This window comes from Nicotiana tabacum, chromosome 12 (assembly GCF_000715075.1).
Source record: "Nicotiana tabacum cultivar K326 chromosome 12, ASM71507v2, whole genome shotgun sequence".
In the NCBI taxonomy this organism is placed as follows: domain Eukaryota; kingdom Viridiplantae; phylum Streptophyta; class Magnoliopsida; order Solanales; family Solanaceae; genus Nicotiana; species Nicotiana tabacum.
The window spans coordinates 71,148,784-71,173,179 of NC_134091.1; the positions used below are offsets into that span (position 1 = coordinate 71,148,784).

A 24,396-nucleotide genomic window follows, 5' to 3' on the forward strand; every position below is an offset into this window, starting at 1 on the left:
AGGAGCACGAGTGTCTGATTCTCTGATCCAGCAGTGCGTATCCTCACCATCTTTGAGAGAATAAAAAGACAAAGGCTCAGATTTCGAAATCAACTAATTTGCACGATAAGGAATCAAAGAAGTGGAGTTTTCTAAAAGTTCTATAGCCTCTCGAAGATAAGTACAGACGTCTCAATACCAACCCGCAAGACTCTACTATACTTTCTTATGACTCGTAACACCTATGAACCTAAAGCTCCGATACCAACTTGTCACGATCACAATTTTCCACCTTAGGATATCGTGATGGAACCTAGTCTCTAAAACTAGGTAAGCCTAATATTCATTGATAGCTTTTAAAGATGTTGCACTGTATTTGCAACAGCACAACAACACAACTACAATTTGCTAGAAACCGGAAATTCCCCTGAATCTACTCTCATGATCTAACATATACAAACAACATGATACAAGGTTTTGACCTAACACTTGCAAATACAAAAATATATATTCTCTAAGTGTGCAGCCGTCTCGGTTTCCTTAGATGCATTGAAGAATAAAACTGCTACAAAATAAAGGATCAGATCCCATCATTGAATATGTCTTGAGTCCTTTAGTTTGTTGTGTCTTTGTCTTTTGTTATTTACTTGTATTCCTATACAACTTTTTAGAAGCATTTAGTAGAACATCATTTAACCATTAATGCTTTTGGTTGTTTGACTAGAGTTAGTCAAGAGTGTGGCTTTGTAATAGAGTTATTATAAAGAGCTTACAATAGAGTATTGTAAGAGGTGAGTGATTAAGAGTTTAATTCCTAGATTGCAATAGGTTATAATATAAAGTTTTATTCCCGTGAGCAGGGATACGTAAATATTGTGTGTTCTTTATTTACTATTGTTTATTATGAGAACTGATAAAGAATTCTCTATACTGTTTTGTGAACCCTTAGTTTATATCCGTTACCTTTACCTTAAGTCCTTTAACTCGTCAAGGTGTATCAAACAAATATACTGAGCAACACTGACGGTATTCTGCCTAGGATAAATATTAAAGTCCATAGAACCTTTTGATTCCAAAGCTACTTTATTAGATTGTACCATATTATAGAATTTTCCCAAATGATATTTATTTACTCGCTGAAAGTTAATTAGTGACTTTTCAAGAATCTCTCTAGCTAATTCTCTAGCTAAACGAGTGGAAAATTATATTACCTTTGGGATTATAATCATTGGAGATTAGCCACATAATTTAGCACATAATTACTACTGTAATATATGGTTTATATACTTTACTACTTCAATGATATTATTTTAAGGAAATTTACTTTAGTAGCAAAGCTTCACTTTACATACTATATAGTCTTACTAGCCTAGCATATGTTGGGGCCAAATCCCACGAAACCATTTGCCCCATCAATAGAAATTTGGATGCCTTCTTGCTGGATATTCCCAATAATGGAAAGTCTCGTAGGAGATGGAGCGAACGCAAAGCAGAATGTGCCCCTTTCGTCCACTGGAATCAGAAAGTTCCTAGCTGGGAGGGTTAAAATTGGACCACCCATGAGGAAAAACGAAACGGTTGGTACCCGAACCGTCACAAACTCGTTTAGATCGTAGCATGTGTCGAATATTGACATGGCAGGTGCCCGTGGAAGGCTAGCGGTTTGGGCAATGAATGCATTACGGAACGCCTCGTAGACCGCTGTCGGAAGCCTTGTCACGGCTGTCCCTGTGTCCATGACCACTCCACCATCTCCTACCTCAGTCAACCTGAAAACATCTTCAGATATTGCTACACGTGCTCCTCCAACTCCAAGACCCGACAAGCCAATATAATAGAAACTAGGGGCCTGTGGGTTTCGGATCAATGGTACCCATGCTGCACCCATGGGTAGTATTTCACGCCCGAATTCAAGTGATCCGGTTGATCCAGTGCCCCGACTAACCAAACAGTAACTAAATGCACCGCCCGTTTGTCCACCGAGTTGTCCCATGAGTGACATGGACCCACCTCCAAGACCTAACAAACCAGCAGCCCCAATAAACATTCCACCGTTACTGTGACCGCAACCAATTGCCACGTCCCGAACCACGGTGCGACCAAAAGTGAGCGTCTCAAGGGCCACGGTTCCCTTGGTGTACGACCCGTCACCATACATGACTTCATATTTGCAGCGGCCTGCGTGGCAGCCCGAGTTGTCGACCCGTTCACAGAGGGATGAGGTACATGGTACCCCAGAAAAAGAAGCGGAAAGAGACGGGTCAAATACCGGGTCGGACTGGTGGTAGCAGTGGGTACAAGGCTGGCACTGGACCCACACAATATCACTGCCAGCATCAATTACCATGTATTGCTCTCTAACAGGACTGCCCACACCAATCCTCACGAAGTATTCTCCACTTCCTTGCTCCATACCCGAAATCACCTCACTCCCGAATTCCTCCACCTCATAAACATTATTATTATTGCCTCCTGTTATTTTGTGAATGAGTGTATCCACTCTTTTGACGTCTCTTTTAACGCGAGCTTCGAGACGGTGAGGATGATCAGTGAAGTGGGGAAAAGGCAGTTTGTCTCTGTGAAGAAGCTTGAGTTTCCAGTTTCCCTTTTCAAGAAACTCCTCTTCTTCTTCTGCCACACCCTGTGTTTTAGATGGTGGTGGGTGGATTCTTGTAGATTCTTTAATGGTTTGTTTGACATTAAAGTGTTCGTGGATGGGAAATGGGATTGCATGGCCAGCTGAGGTTTTGGTTTCAGTTGCGGTTGTAGTGTTGGGAATGGAGAAAATGAACACTGCAAGGAGCACAATTGCGACTCGTCTTTGTAAGGGAACAAACATTCTTGTTTCTAAGGTTTCTTTCGTGTGTTTGTGAGGAAAAAGGATTCTTGGGCAGGGGGGATTTATGTACTTTGCGTTTTGACATCTGTACAGAAAAAGGTAATTTAAAAGTGGGGCTAGTTTGGGAAGGGGTTTATGGAGAACAAAGTTTGGCCTATTTTTGGAGTGAGAGTGATGTTAGGTTGGGACGAACGGTTAGCGAGGAAATAATTGAATGATTGGGTTTCTTGTGTTTCTAGTAACCAATGTTTTAAAAAGCGTTTTTGGGCGAGGCTGGGGCGAGGCACGTCCAAAATGTTCCGAGGCGATGACGTGGGACGAAAGTCTTAAAAGACGTACGCCCGAGCGTTTGAGACTCGCTTTTGTCGTGAGACGTAAGTCCTAGAGACTTTTTCAAATTAAAAAAAAAATTTGTTGAATAAGTCCTTCATATAATATCCAAATTCTCAAAAGTCAGCTTGTAATTATTCAAAAGTTTTAAAAAGGAACTGAAATGTATTAAATTAAAAGTCAAGACTTTTTTTATTGATTGAAGCCCTAATTTATGGTGTTTTTCAATTCTTTATCTTGTCCGCTAGTCCGCTAATATTTTCCAAAAGCAATGAATATTCAATTTTTTTTACAAATACAAAGAGAACTCCATTCTCTTTCATAACAGCAAGTTCAAAGTTCAAATTGCACGTTAGTCTTCTTTTTTATTCTCCCATGTACAAAACTTTATTCTTTTCCACTCAAGTTACTTGTGCTTGTAAATAGCGTACAATATATTGTTTTGATTAGTTTTATATGAGGATGGAGCACATATATATATTCACATATTATAGTTTTCTTTAATTTTATGCAATTTTACATGTTTATAAATATTTACTATAATTATATTATTTTATAAAATATTAAAAATTAAATACCTATGGGGCTTACGCCCCATGCCTCGAGGCTTACGCCTCGCTGAGGCATATGTAAAATGCCTTGCCTTACGCCCACGCCTTTTAAAACACTGCTTGGAACCAACTCCCCTTAGTTTCCTAGTCTCTCTATTTCTCCAAGTTCCTACTTGGATTGTAGACACTTGTCATGGTTAAAAATCAAAAGATGAGATTTAATTAAATAAAATAAAGTTCTAACCATGGTTAAAGTCTTTAATCCCTTCGTTTGTTCATTCCAAATAATATCTTTTGCTATCCCAGAATTATAGTTATACATTATTAAGATCCCTTCTCTCTTTTTTATACTACCTCCATTCCAGTGTATATGTGAACCTACTTTATTTTTGGTCCGTTTAAAAAAGAATGACCCCTTTTTAAATTAAGAAATCATTTAGCTTAAACTTTCAATTCTACCCTTAAAGAGAAGCTTTTATAACCACACAAATACTCTGACATGTTTACCATCACAATTTTCAAAAGAATTATAGCCATACAAATATTCTGACTTGTTTAGGACCACAAATTCCAAAAGTTTTCATTTTTTTCTTAAATTCCGTACACAGTCAAACATGTTCACATAAATTGAAACGGAGGGAGTAGTAGTTTTCTTTCAGTGAGTTAATTTTTTTTTTTTCCAATTCTACAAAATCTTCTTACATTCTTATTAAAAATGAGGAATATTAGAAGTAGATTCCAACATTTTAACAATAAAAATTAAAGAACAGTACAAACCTATTTGGAGGCTCCACTTAAGTTGCCATTTCTCTATTATTTTGCATATTTAGAACAGTGAAAAAAGAAGATTCAATCTTCCAATTTTTAGCAACCATTATAATCTATAATTTTAACTCCATCTATATTCCACCACACAACAATTTGAATAAGGCAATTTGTTACGCATCAATAGCTCAGAACACAGAAACAAGGTACAAGAATTGTCGAATCACTGTCAATATCGTCTTCTGGTCTCCTAGGAAAAAAGAAAGAAAAAAACAAGGACAATCACATAGATTTATACAAGGGGAAACTTCAGCTAAAAGAGACAAACAATATTATTTGGGAATGGAAAAAAAAAAGAATTAAATATTGTAATTATGGTTAGGACTTTATTTTATTCAATTAAATCTATCCCTTGATTTTTAACCATGACAATTATCTCTAATCCAAATAGAAACTTGGAGAAATGGATATACTAGAAAATGAATGGGAGCCTTATACATGCTTTTTTTATGGGTGGAGCTCCTCTCCATTTTTCATTATCTCCATTTTCTCAAGTTCTTACTTGAATAGGAGAAATGTGCCATGGTTAAAAACTATAGATTGAGATTTAGTTAACCAAAACAAGGTTCTAACCGTAGTTATGATAACAAAGCATTTCCTTATCAGTCTCTAAACTTCCCTATAATTCCTCTTTTTCCAGATTTTTGAAATTTGAACTTTTGATTATATCACTTCTTTTCTCCTTTTTCGCGCCTGAAAACATTTTATAGTCGAAATATATAGTTTTCATACTTTGAGTTAATCTTTCCTTGATTATTTGCTGTGTTTCATTTTTTTCTTTAATTTGTTCGGTACTTTTCTTTATCCTTTTTAACAATTAATAAGTCAATCTGTCAATTGTATTGGGTAAAATTAGTTTATATTAAATGATCGAATGAGAGCGTGATACGTGGAACCGGAGACATGCAGAAGACAAATCGAGTAAGAACCAATACCGAGAATAACAGCTGCAGTTGGCATCGGATAGACCCCGAAGGGAGCACAATCAACGTGAACGGATTCAATGTTTGCCACCGGATGGCATTCAATGAAAAATATTCCCCAACATTAATGGGCAGCCGTTGCAGAGAATATTTGCATTCATGGCCTGCCATTATATATTCATCAATGGTCCCTTTATTGTCATTTAAGAGGGGCTTGATCCTAGGATCCTGTTTCCCTAGGAAAAACTATAAATAGTAGTTTTAACAGCCATTATAAGGACACGAAATTCTTGGCAAAACTCTACATTCCATTCTCAAGATCAATAAGATAATTTTACTTCTTCTTTCATGTTGTTCTTATTTCTGTCCTCGGAAGCATCGCTCCCGGAGCAAAGCTTTCCATTTTCTTTGATTTTAGCAGTTAGTCTTATTTTTAATCTTATTTATTTATCATTTTTGAATCTAATCAGTTTGCTTGTCTATAAATCACGTAACAAATATAACTGTACCATTTTACGGATAAACTTTGGCGCTCACCGTGGGGCTTAGACAGTTGCGTAATTGGGTTGATCCTTGCATTTATTACTAACTTGTTTGATTCTTTGTTCCTTAGCAAAAACTCAAAAATGACAGCTAACGATGACAACATCCCAAACAACTTTGAGGCGCATGAAAATCTGCCTCAATATGAGGATTCAATCAGTGACACCCGCAACGAGGAGGATGTGGTGACTCCGGTCCATGACGGACAATACCCCCGATATGTACGAAGACAACTTCCGATGATGCGGAAGATGAACACGTTGCAGAAACAATAAGGATCTTGAGAGAGCAACAGAAAGCCATTACGGGCCATCTCTCAAGACAGGACCATATCATGACGAAATTGAAGCAAGCATTATCAGGCGCTTCCAACAACACAAACAGAAGAGGCCCGATTCCTCCCGGTATTCCTGCAAATCAGACAGCTCAAAGAGTTGATTACAACACCCCGAGGGGTGAGGTCGGCTTTGACGGTGCCGGGGGGACCGATAGCAGATCGGGTAATATCAACGGTAATGATCCCTTCAAAACTGAACTTATGAGATTCATGAAGAAGATGAACGAGCGGATGGATCAGAACGTGAAGGAGTTTCACGCCCAAATGGATCAGATTCCGGGCACACCACCAATTTTTGAAGAGACCAGATTCGAAGAAGTACACCTAGTTGTCGATTAAGCCGAGCGCAACACCGGAGTTAATTCCGAAATGATTAAAGATGCTGAACATACCAAAATACGATGGGACTTCGGACCTTCAGGAGCACATCACAACTTATACAACGACGATAAAAGGGAACAATTTGGCTCAAAATGAGATCAAGTCGATCTTGCTGAAAAAGTTTGGAGAAACCCTCACGAAGGGGGCCTTGACGTGGTATTCACTCTTACCCGAGCATCCAATAGATTCTTTTGAAATGCTCGCAGATTCATTCATTAAGGCCCATGCTGGGGCTAGAAAGGTCCAGGCTAGGAAGGCAAATGTATCAGGATTGCACAGGATGAGTCCGAATTGTTGCGTGAGTTCGTGATCAGATTCCAGAAAGAGAGAATGCTACTACTGACCGTGCCAGACGAGTGGGCAGTGGAAGCATTCACAAAGGGTTTGAACCCAAGGAGCTCCGCCGCCGCCCAAAAGTTGAAGGAGAGCTTGCTCGAATTCCTAGCGACCATATGGGCGGATGTTCATAACCGCTATGAGTCGAAGATAAGAATAGAAGATGATCAGCTCGGGTTTCCAACATCAACCAAGGGGCGGGACCAAGACAAGAACCAAGATAAATTCAAAGGCGATTTTGATGCAGAACGGCGATCTTCAAAAGGCCGTTTCTTGCCTTACGAGAGAGCCAAGGGACGCGGCAGCAAAGGGTTCCGGTCCTCGAATAGCTTCGCTCCCGATAGATGAACTGACTGTGGTCGGAACAACAGATCATTACATGAAAAAGAGGTACCGAGGACCCGGGATTCTATATATCCCAGGTTGTCATATTACAATTTCAACATCAGCCTAGTGGAGTTGGTATCGGCGATGAGAAATATCAAAGAAGCATGATTCTCGAAGCCAATAAGATCCAATCCCAGCTAGAGGGATCCTGATTTATGGTACGAATATCATGGGACTCACGGCCACAGAACTGGTGACTGTCAGCATTTGCACGAGGAGGTGGCAATGCTATTGAATAACGACCATCTCAGGGAGTTCTTGAGCGACCGAGGCAAGAACAATTATAGCCGCAACCGAGGTAACACGGAACCCTTAAATATAGGAGAAGACCCTCCTCGGTTGACTATCTATATGATTTTCGGAGGGAATTAAATCAATAGTGTAACCTTTTCGGTGGCCAAGAAGACAAAGGTATCGGTAACCCACAGCAAGAGACTCCGGGAAGTCACCAAAGACGACATCACCTTCACGGAGGAAGATGCCGACGGACTTCTTCTGTCGCATAACGATGCCCTGGTAATCTTGCTTAATGTTCTAGATTTCAAAATTAAGCGTGTTTTGGTTGATCCAGGAAGCTCAACCAACATCATTAAATGGAGAGTGCTGGAACAAGCCAAATTAACTGGAAGTATTATTCCGGCACCAAAGCTCCTCGTCAGATTCAACTTGGCAAGTGTAACAACCCGAGGAGAGATCCTGCTGCTCACGAACGCCGAAGGAGTAACAAAGACCACCTTATTTGAAGTGGTGGATGGCGACATAAGATAAAACATAATTTTTGGTAGGATATGGTTACATGAGATGAAGGCCGTATCATCAACGTATCACCAGATGCTTAAATTCCCGACCCTAGAGGGAACCAAGCGGATAAGAGGAGATCAACTGATAGCAAGAGAATTGAATGTTGTGCCAATTTCCAGCAATAAAGGGAAGGATCCCAACAAATAGCAATTACAAGAACCGATGCCTACTCCCGTGCCAAGTGACGATGATAAAGGCGAGGAGTCATTGGAATCCCACAAGGTACACTTTCAGGTAACAGAAGAGACGGACGCGACCAAATCCACGGCAGAAGAACTCGAGCAAGTGGCTTTATTCGAAGAATTTTTGGAGAGGAAGTTTCACTTGGGAACAGGACTCAATCCCAAACTTAGGTTAGGATTCATTAATTTCCTTAAAGCTAATGTTGATTGTTTTGCATGGTCGCACTCGGATATGACAAGTATCCCACTAGAGGTGGCCGTGCACAAGCTAAGCCTGGACCCGAGCTTCTCTCCGGTAAGGCAAAAGTAACGCCCTATAGTTGAGTTCAGAATTAGGTTTGTTAAGGAAGAGGTAACTCGACTACTTGACATCGGTTCGATTCGGGAGGTAAAGTATCTCGAGTGGTTAGTTAATGTAGTTGAGGTTCCCGAAAAAGAATAACAAATTTCGAATGTGTGTAGATTATAAAGACTTGTATAAGGCGTGTCCTAAAGACTCGTTTCCATTGCGAAATACTGATCAAATGATGGATGCAACGGACGAGCATAAGTTAATGAGTTTCCTCGATACCTATTCCAGGTACAACCAAATTAAAATGAACCTAGAGGATCAGGAAAAAACTTCGTTCATAACGAACTTTGACACATATTGTTATAATGTGATGCCCTTCGGGCTTAAAAACGTCGGAGCCACTTATCAGAGGCTTGTGAACAAGATGTTCGAAAAGCAAATAGGTAAAATAATGGAATTGTACATAGATGACATGTTGGCCAAGTCTTTGAATGTAGGTGATCAATTAAAGCACCTCCAAGAGACCTTCGATATCTTGAGGAAGTATAACATGAAGCTCAACCCGGAAACATGTGCGTTCGGGGTTGGCTCTGGTAAGTTCTTGCATTTTTTGGTCTCACGGAGAGGGATCGAGGTAAATCCCGATAAAATCAAAGCCATCGAAGATATTCCGAACCAGCTTACAAGCGTAAAAGAAGTACAGAGATTAACCGGAAGATTGGTCTCTTTAAGCAGGTTCATCTCTCGATCCTCAGAAAAATGTCATCACTTCTTCTCACTTCTGTAGAAGAAGAACAATTTCGAATGCACTCCGAAATGTCAGCAAGCCTTGAAAGACCTGAAATGTTATCTATCAAGCCCTCCGCTACTATCAAAATCGAGGGAGGATGAACAATTGCTAATATACCTAGCGGTCCTAGATGTAGCGGTAAGTGGAATGTTGGTCAGGGAGGATGAAGGTACGCAATTTCCTGTCTATTATATTAGTAAAATTTTGTCAGGAGGGGAGACTCGTTATCCGCATCTTGAAAAGTTAGCCCTAGCTCTCATAGTCGATCTCGAAAGCTTAGACCTTATTTTCAGTACCACCCGATAGCCGCTGTGACGCCGGTTGGCCAAATGGACAGTTGAAATTAGTGAGTTCGATATTTAATACAAGCCTAGAAATGCGATAAAATCACAAGTTTTGGCCGACTTCGTGGCTAATTTCTGTCATGGGTTATTACCCTTGGCTGCTAAAGAGGCGGTGCTGGTGTCGGAAATGACATCAGGAGTTTGGACATTGTTCACAGACGGAGCTTCTAATGTGAAAGGTTCCGGGCGGGGGTTTTTCCTAATCACACCCCTCGGGGGGAAACCCTGAGGCAGATCATTAAAACTATTCCGTTAACTAACAATGAAGCCGAGTATAAGGCTTTGGTTGAAGGACTGGTAATTGGTCAGGGGACTTGGCTCCGAGGTCATAGAAATCAAATGTGATTCCGAGCTGGTAGTGAACCAAGTGTATGAAATTTTCGACGCAAAGGAGGAACACATGCAACAATATGTGATTAAAGTTTAAACTTTGCTTGCAGGATGCAGGGAGTGGTCGGTCACACACATCCCGAGAAAAGAGAACGTAGCAACATATGCGTTGGCTTTGAGGTCGTCCATAGAAATGCAAGGATCTGACTCCGGTACTGTCGTTCAATTTATGCATTATGTGCTTGATGTAGACAGTTATTGTGAAGTAAATACAACCAACCTAGTCTGGGACTGGAGGAATGAGTTCATTGAGTATCTTCGGCAAGGCAAGTTGCTCGAAGACCCGAAGGCATCCCGGACACTACGCACCAAAGCAGCTCGTTACTTCCTTATGGGAGGGCAACTGCATAGGAGATCATACCAAGGCCCATTGGCCCGATGTCTGGGAGCCTCGAAGAAGCATATTACATGATGAGAGAATTCCATGAAGGTATTTGCGGGAACCATTGCGGTGCGGATTCGTTGGTACTAAAGCTAGTTAGAGCACGATATTACTGGCCTCAGATGGAACAAGACACAAAGACGTTCGTGCAAAATGTGATAAATGTCAACGCTATGCACAGTTGGTACACCAGCCGGCAGAACTTTTGCATTTGATACTCTACCGTGGCCATTCATGAAATGGGGGATGGATATAGTTGGCCCACTGCCACCGGGTCCCGGAAAGGTAAGATTTCTTTTAATTTTAACCGATTACTTCACTAAATGGCGTATAGGAAGGTCTGCTTACACACTACCCTCCTTAATTCCTATTTGTGGAATTTCACTGAATTTGTTATTGTTGTTGTTGTTATTGCCTTTTCTTTTGGTCAAGTTAGTTCAATGTGGTAATACTGAATTTCTAACATATAATCTTCTCATTATTTTGCAAACCTGTAAGTTACACTTCAAATTCGAGTATGCGAGATTTTTTCTTTTTAGTCCCACTTGCCATTTTAGAAAGATAGAGATTTCGCAGGGAGCAGCGAGGCTCTGCGATTACAAAGCTTTCATTTACTAGGCTAATCCCATGTGCCTTGCATTTCATGGTTTTCTCGTTGGCTTTGGCTGTAGGAAATATTTTGTTATATTTTTATTTGTTTGGTGAAAAGAATGGAAAATGCAGAATTATTGAACACGAACTACAAATCAGAGGAAACCGAGAAATTAATAATTGATTACTATTTTCTGCATATATACCTGACTTTGTCAACATATTCTTGTTGCCTTAAATAATCTTTTGGACTATTTGTTTGGACTCTTTTCTGTCGATCACTTTTATTTTTTCTCTCAAGAAAAAGAACTCTGGTGTGTCGAAGGTGACAAAAATGATTACCTCAATGCAACAAAATTGTTTGACTATAAGAGATTCTCCACAAATTTTAAACTCTCTTTCCATTGAAAGGTAAGGCAAAAGAAAGATCTGTAAAATTAGAAGAACAACTAGCGCACAACTAATAATATGATAATTAATTATTAGCTTAAGTTTTAAAAAGTTTTACCTGGTCAATGTTCTAGTTAGGCGGATTTACCAGAGTTTCTCTTGACCATATAACGAATAGGGATTACATTTTTTCTTTCTGAGATTAAACATGGTATGTGAAAATAGTACAATTACATCTAGTGGAGATAAATAGTGTTTATACGAACGACCTACCTTTTATCTACAGGAAGAGTAGTATAAGCCTTTTCAAGTGGTATCTATTTCATCATCACTATCCACTGGTTATAAATTATTATATTAATTTTGTCCCAGTATTGATTATTTGAATTAAGTATGTGACTGCGCTTTATTTGTCATCAGTAGCTCATTAATATTCGAAGTCCACTACCTACAATCTAACAGAAGGTCTTATGCTATTTTTTGGTGGCTAATCTAATTAAGTTCTGAGAATATATTGATTTTCTTCTTAAGGCTTAATGCTGCAAAATTTCTCCATCATCCCTTTTCCTATTTGGTTAAGGTAATGATTTACTTAGGGTAAACATTTATTCCAAAAATAAGCTTTATGGAATTCGGAAACTTTCTATGACAAATTGCAATCCCATTCTAAATGGGTTGCCGTCTAACGTCCTTGTGGATGGATTCCCGTCTGTCACAACCCCAATTTCCCACTTTAGGATGTCGTGATGACACCTACTCTCTACGACTAGATAAGTCTAACATTCAATAATAACTTAACATGAATATCAAATTGAGATAATAAAATAAAGTCGATAAGCTCATATTAACTCCCAAAATAGAACATCAACAACATAATTCTCAAAACTGGTGGAACTGAGTCATAAGCTATACAGAATATTCTAAAATCTCTACTACAACACTATCTCATAAAGGAAATAACAGAAATGAGAAGATAGCGGAAGGTGACTCCGAGGCCTGCGGACGTTGAGCAGGTATACCTTGAAGTCTTCAGAAATGGCTGAATGATCACTAACGTCCGACAAGGGAAAATGTACCTGGATCTGCACAAAAATGTGCAGAAGCGTAGTATGAGTACACCACAACAGTACCCAGTAAGTATCAAACTTAATCTCAGTAGAGTAGTGACGAGGCTAGGTCAAGACACCTACTAGGATAAAAGAGAACCAACAGAGTATAGCACAGTCTAAATATGGAAAGCGAAGAAGTAAATGACAAGTAAACTGTTCAATAATGTAAGCTAACAACGGAAATTTAAGCGGTAATGGCAACAAGGAGTAAACACATGATGAAACAACAAGAAAAAAATGGATAATTTCAAGTAAAACAATGAAGAAACAACAAGAACTGTTTAACCAACAAGCATAGAGTGTACAAAAAGAATCATAACCGAGGTACCGCCTCATTTCTATATTTCACAATTTTTTCTTATATCACCGCGTGAGCCTTGTTTTAGTTTTGAAAATTATTTTTCCGAAATAGCTACACTCATTTTAGCTCCCTTATCTAACCCCGTGGCTTCAAGTAATTTCCCTACTAGCAACACGCGTATCAAGCCCACCTTATCTCACCGTATGCGTATCAACCCCTAGCCTTATATCACCGCATGCATATCAATATTACAAAACAATTACAACTCGCACAACAAGTGCCTATATGCCACAACTTGCCAAAAAGTCAACAATACTAATATTTTCACAACAAATAGCTCATGGCTCAACATAATGTATACAATAAATCTCAATAATGACATAATGAATGAGAAATACTCAACAAGGAAATATTTCATAAATCAACAACTTCATCCTCAATGTGATAATAGCTGTCACCACTTCAACGTCAATAACCCAATAAGGAAATAATTCCCACGAGTTAATAACTTCAAGTAAGAGTAATGCAATAATAAAGAAGTAATAAGACAATAAAGAAGGTAACAACTTCAACTAGAGCATATGGGATCAAATATAATAAGTAAGAGGTAGAACAAGTGCTAACAACGTCAAATAAATCATGTAAGAGTATATTAACACATGAAAGATATAACATGCTATGACAATTCAATTAAAGTCCTTAAAAGAGTCTAAATAATCTAAACCGGTCAAATACCACATATAGCCAGTATATACACTCATCACCTCGCGTACACGTCTTTCACATAACACAAATAGCACAATCAACCCAAATCCTAAGAGGTAGTTTCCCCACATAAAGTTAGGCAAGATACTTACCTCAACTAGGCCAAATCAAACCTTGAAAATAGCTTTTCCCTAAAATTCGCCTCCACATGGCTCAAATCTAACAAAAAATGACTTAATAACATCAAACAATACAAGAGGAACTAATTACAATAGATAAAGCTACGATCTTTACATATTTCTCAAAAAGTCAACAAAAGTTAATCCTGGGCCCGCCTGGTCAAAACACGAGTCCAAGGATAGATCCCGACTACCCATAACTCCACGAGTCCATATATGTATTTTATTTTCAAATCTGAGTCCAAATCGACTCTCCAAACTCAAATCTTCATTCTTTAAACTTTGACAAAAATTCCAAATTTTACACTTTGATTCCCATAAACTTGATGTTAAATCTAAGATATAATCATGAAATATAGTTGAAAATTGATTAGCATCACTCACTCAATGTTTGTAGATGAAAATATCCTCTTTAAATCGTCTCCTATCGAGCATAGGGTTCTCAAATATGATAAAGCGATATGAAATCCCGACATTCTAACCTTTGGTTCAGTTGTAGATATCGTAACTGTGACACTAGTTTCGCAATTGTGAACCCTCACAATTGCAAATAAATTCTTGCAGTTGTGGCACTGACAACCTAAGGGAAACATCGCAAATGCGACTATGGGTTCGCAATTTGCGAACCTTGTTCCCATCGCAAATGCGACAAATATTCATCACAAATGTAACTCACCTACCTAGCCCAGACTTCGCAATTGCGAACCAGGCATCACAATTGTGACACTGAGACCCCCAGCTATGTTTGCAATTGCAATGTTGGTGCTCGCAATTGTGACATCAGAGTACCAGCACACCAGCAATTCCTGTTTTCAGTCCAATCCTTCCGAAACACGTTCGAAACTTATCTGAGCCCTCGAGGCTCCACACTAAACATCCACACAAGTCTAAAAATATCATACGAACTCGCTCGCATGATCAAAATACAAAAATAACATCTAGAACGATGAATCAGACACCAAAACGCATGAATTTCAAAGTGAAGTTTAAGAACCTCTATAATTGCAATCAAGCGTCCGAATCCTATCAAATCAACTCCAAATGACTCCAAATTTTGCAGAAAGATTCTAAATATCATAACGGACCTCTTCCAAGTGCTCAAACAAAATTCCTAACCCGATATCCAAATGGAAACCTACGGTCAAACTTCTAAACCTCAAATTGCCAATTTTCGGCAAACAAGACAAATCAACCTATGGACCTACGAATTCAATTCCAGACATATGCCTAAGTCCAAAATCATGATACGAACCTATCGGACCCTCAAATCACAGTTCCAAGGTCATTTTCACAAAAGTCAATATTTTGTTAATATAATCAACTTAGGCTTCTAAGCCACGAATCAAAAGGTCCAAACCATTCTAAAACCTTCCGGAACAAAACCAATCAACTCCGTAAGTCATAAAGTCAAAATTACCCATGTGTAAAGCATCAAAAGAGGAAACAGGGCACAATTACACAAAATGACCAGTCGGGTCGTTACATTCAACCCCTCTTAAAACTAACGTTCATTCTCGAGCGTGCATAGAGACATGCCTGAAATGATGAAAAGGTGAGAATAACGACTACGCATGTCGTGCTCAGTCTCCCACGTCGCCTCCTCGACCGGATGACCCTTCCATTGAACCTTTACTAAAGTAATATTCTTTGATCTCTCCAAGATAGCCACTGTCTCCTCAACAAAAGTCAAATCCTTATTGTTATGCCCCGCAGTATTACGTCGATGTTATGCTCCACAGTATTATATTACGACGATGTTATACCCTGTAGTATTGTACGTTGAATTTGTCGTAAGATAATTGACATCAGTTCAAGGACAAGATTCTTTGGAGATTATAAGTATTATGCTATTTCAAATAAGTGATGAGTATATTCGTGAAGGTGAGAGGGTAAGCAAATCGAAGAAAATAAATTTCGTCGAAGTTTGACATTTTGAGATAAAATATGGTCCAAGCTACAATACCCCGTATTTATGGATTAGTACCATACAAGGTACCACATGACCACGATAGTAAGGTGTATGAAGTATGTTAAAAGTGAGTAGTATTTTAAGTAATTTGAGATGATTCTTAATTATGTGGATAATTGAGTAATTAATGAATTTAGTGGGAAATTAACTAATTAATTAGTTTATTTGGATAAGTTTAATTATTCTCCTTATCGTGGAAGCCCAAGATTACTCTTAGTAATTAAGAGTAGGTGGCATGCTAGGTGCCTTTATGCCAAAGCTTAGTCATCTTAAGGTGGGGCCCATTCTCTTTGATAAAGATAACTAAACATAAGTCATTAAAGGGAGTGTTATGTTTAGAATGCAACGAATTATAAAAGCTCTTATGAAGTGAGATGCTCTTAAGAACCAACGTAAGGATTTTCCCATATCATTAAGAAGTGAGGTGCTTATGTTTGCTAAGACATTCCTTGCAAACACGCAGAAAGGGAAGTCATATTAGTTATCCCTACACTTATCTTGAATTAATATCAAAATTAATTTGGTAAGGGAGTTATACAAAAAGGCAAAGCCAAGAACAAAGGTGAGGGAATTTGGAAATTCATACGAGGCTCCATATTATAATAGCAATGAGATTTTGCGATTCTAAGGGAGTACGGTGCAATCTTTCTCAAGAATATCATACGGATTTTCCCTACTCCAGGTATATTAAGTAGCAATGAGATTTTGCGATTCTAAGGGAGTACGGTGCAATCTTTCTCAAGAATATCATATGGATTTTCCCTACTCCAGGTATATTAAGGCTAAGCCCTTACTTCATTTTGGCATGATCTCGTAACTACATGAGTTTGAATACGAGGCATAAAGAGAAATTCATATTCCTGAATTTAAGTACATTTTCCTAGTCTCATAAGTTACAGTATTCTCCCTTATCGGGACCTTATATTCCATCGAGTATTGTCTTCTTCCAGTCAAGAGAGCAGAGGGTCTATAAATATACAGTATTACAGTATTTTCACCACCATCGAGCTATAATCGGTGGGCAGGCCCCTATTGGGCAATCTCTGATCAGATGGTAAGTTATATACCAAGCCTACTGTGGCCGAGCGCCTATGAGCGAGCCCAGAATGGCTGAGATACAGAGCCTAGTATGGCCGAGCACCTATGAGCAAGCCTACTATGGCAGAACAGTTATATATATTGCCCTACAAGGCCGGACAACTATTTTACTTACTATATTAAGAGAGTTGTGTCAGTATCAAGAGGTAAGCATATCTTCAGATTATCTTTGACTCCCAGTTACTTTCGGTTATTATATTATCAGTTCAGTTTTAACTTTCAGTTATTCTGTTGCCTTACATACTAGGTATATTATTTCGTACTGACGTCCTTTTGCCGGGGACACTGCATTTCATGCGTACAGGTTCAGATGGACAGACGAGTAGACCTCCTCAGTAGGTGTTGCCCGAGTTTAGCTTGATCGGTAAGCTCCGCGTCTTTCAGAGTTGCCAAGTCTAGAATTTTACATACATATTGTGTATATATATATATTATGGATAGGCCGGGGCCCTGTTCCGATCATAGTACATCCATCAGTAGAGGCTTGTAGACATATCCTGTCAGTTAGTGCAGTATGTTGGGCTTGTAAGCCTTGTATGTATATTTTGTTGGTTTGCCAGCTGTAGTAGTTATGACGGCCTTGTCGGCCCAGCTTTATATTGATGTTTAGTCAGTGTTCTCAAATTGTCTTGCAATGTGGCGCATGGTCAAAGTATGACATTATATGTTCAGAGTCCCGTAGTCGCAAGTTGGTAGGCAAGGATAGGTGAGGCACCAGGTGCCGGTCTCGCCCCCCAGGTTTGGGGCGTGACAGAAGTGGTATCAGAGCAGTTCTGTTCTAGGGAGTCTAGAAGCCGTGTCTAGTAGAGTCTTGTTTATGGGTATGTTGTGCACCACACTTATAAGTAGGAGGATACGGGGCATTTATGACCGTCACTCTTTTTTCTTACTCTAGATCGTGTGGTAGAGATCAGTTGTAAGAACTCAATTTCCTAAACTCTATCTTATTCATAATACGGCGATGCCTACATCTAGAAAGACGGTTGGTAAGAGATTGCAGGTGGTTGTGAAAGAGTTGAGTATGAGGAACTCGATTTTGCATGATGCTTATGATGAGTAAATGTAAGGTCTTCAGTAGATCATGTGTGTACTAAGACGTGTAAGCCTCTTGATAAGGAGCCTTAAGGCAAAGAATATCTATCCACCCCTATGGTGAAAGGCAATGAGAGATTTAGAAGATAGATACAAGTTTGAACAAGTAAAAGAAGCAAGATGAAAAAGGGTACGAGGTACCCAGTTAATGAAGATTATCAGTATTTTCAACTCCGGCAGAAAAATATAAGCATTGTGAGTTACCTTCAACAGTAACAAAGGTATGTAGAATTGGCCACACCCATCTCAGTTATGCTCCATGTGAGCCAACATATATAGTTTAAGAGAAGGATGAGATATCAGGAATCGGCTGGGGTTAGAGTAACCCAAGATGATGGTTGGATTGTTTGCGTTAGTTGACATTTCCAAAGGATATTGTAAATATGCTAACAAAATCTCCTTGTGAGACACCCAGATGGTGCACTCTAGAATAATACATCTAGATATGAATACTAGAATGATAAAAAAAAATCAAATTTGCAAAGACAGGCACTGGAATCCTGGAAGGGATAAATATTACCTTAGTGTGGCTTCCGTCCCTAGTAGAGAGATAATGTTAGGCAATTCGAAGAGCCAATGGATGGATCAAGGGGAGCTAAAAGCAAAAGAATGTCTTGTTTGAGTTTTTCAGAATAAAGTGATAGACATAGATGTTAGTGGGAAATAGGAATGGAGTTAATAAAGCATTATGAGTAAGATGTAATACATGGATGACAACGGTAGATCAAAAAGATGACAGTATTACAGAGTCTATAGTCAAGTGAAGGAAAAATACGAGAGGTGACAGGCCTTAAGTCAACAAAAGAGTATAGGTCATAAAGTCATATCCTCATTTCGAGAAATAAGTTCGTGACTCTAACGTGATTACCAGAAGGAAAAGTTAGACCTCAGAGTAATAGAAATCAGTATGGACTGGTGAACAAGATAAACTAAACATGAATTAGGGACTGAGTGATTTGATAATAGTCGGCATCGTGAGAAATTCAGAGATTGCGTTCCAGCGATAATAGAATGGATGACAGAATAATAACCTTTAAAGGTCATTCAGGAAGACGTTTTCCCAAAGCAAGCGATGTGAGCAAAGTTAAGCTTAAGGGACTGTATGTGCCAATTATACTAAGTGTCACCCTCGCGAGTAAGGAATTTTGTTATCCTTGGTACAGAAGGGTTACCGCAAGGCGAGTAAGGGTCATCGATGATGTGAAAAGATGATGAAAAGGTAAAATATCTATAGGTAGGTCGTCATAGCTCCAACTCTTAGTACACCCCTAAGGGGGGGGGGGGGATATGGAGTGATGTGGCATTAAGTCATAATTAAGTGGTTATAATAACTATGGAATGGTAAAGGAAGAATGCGATAAAAATGAGAAAGGGATGAGATTGCACTTATTCAAATTCTACAGATATGCTACAATTCCAGAACATTATGCAAGCACGACGTCAAGGAGAAGAAGTAGGGGTTCCAGCCCGAGATGTTTTTGATAAAGAAGGAGATAGTGCGAGAGGTAAGTTAAGACAAAAGGAATAACCCAAGAAAGATTACGTGGAATATTGATATGAGAATGGGCCAAAGAGTAGTTAGCAGTTGACTCAGGAAGAGCCTAGTTATGGCTAGACAGGTGGTTACAGACGAATCAACAGATCATGCAAGATAAACATAGTAAAACCCAATATAGTGAATTCAGTCTCGCAGATATAACATCGTAACCTTTAGAAATATTAAGATAGGAGTTGGGGTTGTTAAAGGTACTGTATGAGTGTTACGGAGGTAAAAGAGAGTGCCACTAGGAAGACAATCAAAATATCAGCTCCAAAGCAACCCTACAAGCACAAGGGCATGAAGGTAAGTAAGTAAGGATGATTACAAGTAAGAAAGAACGAACATCAAAAATTCCGCCGGGCAAACGATGTAATAAGCTCGCAGCCTTGCAAGAATCAGAGGGTCCTCCCTAAGTACTACAATGAAAGACTAGCTGAGGAAGTAAGGAAGAAGGCTTCGACCTAAGCTCAGTGACCTAAAGAGCAAGGGATCTTATAACATCAGTCTCACAACAACGTTGTATGCACTCTATAAGAAAGTGGCACCTACCATGGCTAACGAACATGAAGTAAAAATCAGAAGTGATATTCAAGATCATATGAGTGGTATGGAATTCCAATATGTATGGGCACTAAGATAAGTTAAGTATTGCATCCAACAAGGGGGCAGAAAGACCAGGAAAAGTAATTGCCTACGTTTAAAGAAAGCTGAGAAGGAATAAAAGGAATTATTCGATCAGTGATCCAGAGTTAGTTACGTCATGAACGTACTTACAATTTCGGAATCTTATCCATGCAGCATATATACGGACATTCATACAGCCGTAGAAGACTCCGGTATAAGTTAAAAGAAAGAATTGAGCCAAGGGTATAAACAAAGGATTGAATTGTTAGAAGATTGTATCATGGATATTCTATAGCACCCATGGAAGGCTAAAGTAATAACTAATACCAGGAGCCGCAGATCGGAAGATAGCTCAAGCCTACATGAAGGCTGATAAGAAGGAACAGTAAACTAAAGAGTTACATCAACCAAATAAATCAGGAGTCTGATTATTAGACCCAAAAAATTATAGAAATCATGATTAAGAACATTGCAGACTTACTCTAATATCAGAGGTACAAGAGAGATAGTACAACAACCATATTTTATAACGGTTTTACGATAAAGCCAGTTAGAAGAAGTACCAGCCTCATAAGAAGTTAGTATGAAGCTCCCACCGGATTGTGTATGCACCAAAGGTGCAAGTATTATAATAGAGCTTCAAGTTGTGGATGTGAATTATACCTATGTGGAAGGAAGGTTATGAAAGAGATAAAAGATGTGATAATAGTCCATACTTCAGATAGAAGGCTAGAAGCATTGGGATTCAGTATCCAAGAATGATATCAGCATCGTCAGCGGCATACCTTGCAAAATATGGTTTCTAGGTATCGAGAGATCTAGTTAAGAGAGTAAAGAAGAGTTTGAAATGATGTGATGTCCCGCTCGATGTTCCTGAATGACACAAGGAAATCTATGGTGAAAGCAAGTTGAAGGAAGGTTGCGAGTAGTATAAATGAATATGTGTAAGTCGCAAGCTAAAGTATGGTAGAGCGATAAGGTTTTCGGAAGACATGAGTAAGGATAAGAAAAAGTGAGTGAGAAGGTGATGAAAATGGATAAGTCCTCGGGATTAAGCCCAAGAAAACAAGAAGAGCTGATGGTTTCTCTAAGTTATAGAAAATTCAGTATTGCCTGAATAAACTCAAAGGAGTCTAAGACTAGTAGCATTTAGAAGAGATGGAATGCTGCCCTGGTAGTAGAATGAGGGTGTGATTGTGATAGATAAAGGATGGCATTTGGGCCTTCAATTGAGTATTGACTTGAAGAGGATTTCATGAATTGTACGGGATTAAAATACCCATGTAAGGTGAGTCACATTGGGATGCTATAAAATACGGTTATGGAAGTGTAGTATCTCCCCTAGGTGGATTAATCTAATCATTTCAGATGTTCCCCGATGAGACGTAAGCCCTAGCGGCAGTGTTACATAAAAGGTCAAGTTATCAATGGTAGATTATAGATCAATATTGAGGTGAATCAACAATGGATGGATAAGAGTTACAAAGTATGAGATGAGAGTAGGTTGTCATTCTGAAGATAAACAGTAACGAGGAAGCATTAAAGGACTTAAATTTATACATCTATGATAAGAAGCGAGAGAGTAACCTGGAATTGGGTAGCAGGCCTCGATAATAATAAAACCAAGGTAAGAGTTATGGTATAGTATGACCTACCTAGATGCAGTAAAGTCATACAGATGAATAACCAGGTCTATGAAATAAGATATAACAATGTTCGTAAGTTTGACAAAGTACCGAGCGAAGAACTTCAATATACCTATAGATGCCCAGAGGGACATCTTATTAAGCTCTATATATGTTTACAAAGTGAGGCCTAGAGATTGGCTAAAAGCTGGAGGAAAAAAAAAGAGAGAAGAGTCGCATAGGCGCACTTACAAAGTCAGAGCCGTACATGCTGCATGATAAAAGGTAGCAACAGTTACAAAATTAGAAGGATTCTGGCTACGAGTCGTGGTGTGAGAAAGAGGCCTAAAGGGGGGGAATACCCTGGCCTTTAGATTTATTCATAGAACAGTTGCCTAAATGGCAAGGACAGTATTAAAACTATTCGTAAGAGCCATCCGGTTATGAGACTGATAAATTCAATAGTCAACATTCGAGGACGAATGTTCCAAAGGGGGGAATGATGTTATGCCCTGCAGTATTACGTCGATGTTACGCTCCACAGTATTATATTATGACGATGTTATACCCTATAGTATTGTACGTTGAATTTGTCGTAAGATAATTGACATCGGCTCAAGGACAAGATTCTTTGGAGATTATAAGTATTATGCTATTTCAAACAAGTGACGAGTAAATTCATGAAGGTGAGAGGGTAAGCAAATCGAAGAAAATGAATTTCGTCGAAGTTTGACATTTTGAGATAAAATACGGTCCAAGCTACAATACCCCGTATTTATGGATTAGTGCCATACAAGGTACCACATGACCACGATAGTAAGGTGTATGGAGTGTGTTAAAAGTGAGTAGTATTTTAAGTAATTTGAGATGATTCTTAAATATATGGATAATTGAGTAATTAGTGACTTTAGTGGGAGATTAACTAATTAATTAGTTTATTTGGATAAGTTTAATTATTCTCCTTAATGTGACAGCCCAAGATTACTCTTAGTCATTAAAAGTTGGTGGCATGTTAGGTGCCTTTATGCCAAAGCTTGGTCATCTTAATGTGAGCACCACTCTCTTTGATAAAGACACCTAAACATAAGTCATTAAAGGGAATGATATGTTTATAATCCAACGGATTATAAAAGCTCTTATGAAGCGAGATGCTCTTAAGAACCAACGTACGGATTTTCCCATATCATTAAGAAGTGAGGTGATTATGTTTGCTAACACATTCCTTGCAAACACGTAGAAATGGAAGTCATATTAGTCATCCCTACACTTATCTTGAATTAATATCAAAATGCATTTGGTAAGGGAGTTATACAGAAAGGCAAAGCCAAGAGCGAAGGTGAGGGAATTTGGAAATTCATACGAGACTCCATATTATAATAGCAACGGGATTTTGTGATTCTAAGGGAGTATATTGCACTCTTTCTCAAGAATATCATAAGGATTTTTCCCTACTCCAAGTATGTTAAGGCTAAGCCCTTCCTTCATTTTGGCATGATCTCGTAACTACATGAGTTTTGAATACGAGGCATAAAGAGAAATTCATAGTCCTGAATTTATGTACATTTTTCTAGTCTCATAAGTTAAAGTATTCTCCCTTATCGGGATCTTATATTCCATCGAGTATTGTCTTCCTCCAGCCAAGAGAGTAGAGGATCTATATATATACAGTATTACAGTATTTTCACCACCATCGAGCTATAATCGGTGGGCAGGCCTCTATTGGGCAACCTCTGATCAGATGGTAAGTTATATACCGATCCTACTGTGGCCAAGCACCTATGAGCGAGCCTAGAATGGCCGAGTTACAGAGCCTAGTATGGCTGAGCACCTATGAGCGAGCCTACTATGGCAGAACAGTTATATATATTGCCCTATAAGGTCGGACAACTATTTTACGTACTATATTGAGAGAGTTGTGTCAGTATCAGGAGGTAAGCATATCTTCAGATTATCTTTGACTCCCAGTTAATTTCAATTATTATATTATCAGTTCAGTTTCAGCTTTCAGTTATTCTGTTGCCTTACATACTCGGTACATTATTTTGTATTGACGTCCCTTTTGCCGGGGACGTTGCATTTCATGCGTGCAGGTTCAGACAGACAGATGAGTAGACCTCCTCAGTAGGTGCTGCCCGAGTTCAGTTTGATCGGTAAGCTCCGCGTCCTTCGGAGTTGCCGGGTCTAGAGTTTTACATACATCTTGTGTATATATGTATATATATGTTATGGATAGGTCGGGGCCCTATTCCGATCACGGTACATCCATCAGTAGAGGCTTGTAGACATATCCTGTCAGTTAGTGCAGTATGTTGGGCTTCTTTGTATGTATATTTTATTGGTTTGCCAGCTGTAGTAGTTATGACAGCCTTGTCGGCCCAGCTTTATATTGATGTTTAGTCAGCGTTCGCAAATTGTCTTGCAATGTGGCCCATGGAAAAAGTATGACATTATATGTTCAAAGTCCCTTAGTCACAAGTTGGTTTGCAAGGATAGGTGAGGCACTGGGTGCCGGTCTCGCCCCCCAGGTTCGGGGCGTGACACTTATCCAATTGGATTGAGCT

The 24,396-nt window shown here is 39.0% G+C and overlaps 1 protein-coding gene across 1 annotated transcript; it reads right to left on the reverse strand.

The window, feature by feature from the left end:
• Positions 1–1,242: 1,242 nt before the first annotated feature.
• On the reverse strand, positions 1,243–2,944 carry LOC107769651 (protein ASPARTIC PROTEASE IN GUARD CELL 2-like). Its single transcript, XM_016588887.2, has one exon. It carries the CDS (start codon positions 2,816–2,818, stop codon positions 1,349–1,351), a length of 1,470 nt encoding a protein of 489 aa, XP_016444373.1. The 5' UTR covers positions 2,819–2,944; the 3' UTR covers positions 1,243–1,348.
• Between the last annotated feature and the right edge of the window lie 21,452 nt (positions 2,945–24,396).

Bases quoted from the DNA above. Each gene is read 5' to 3' on its own strand.
- LOC107769651 (XM_016588887.2), bottom strand. From the start codon at position 2,818: ATGTTTGTTCCCTTACAAAGACGAGTCGCAATTGTGCTCCTTGCAGTG.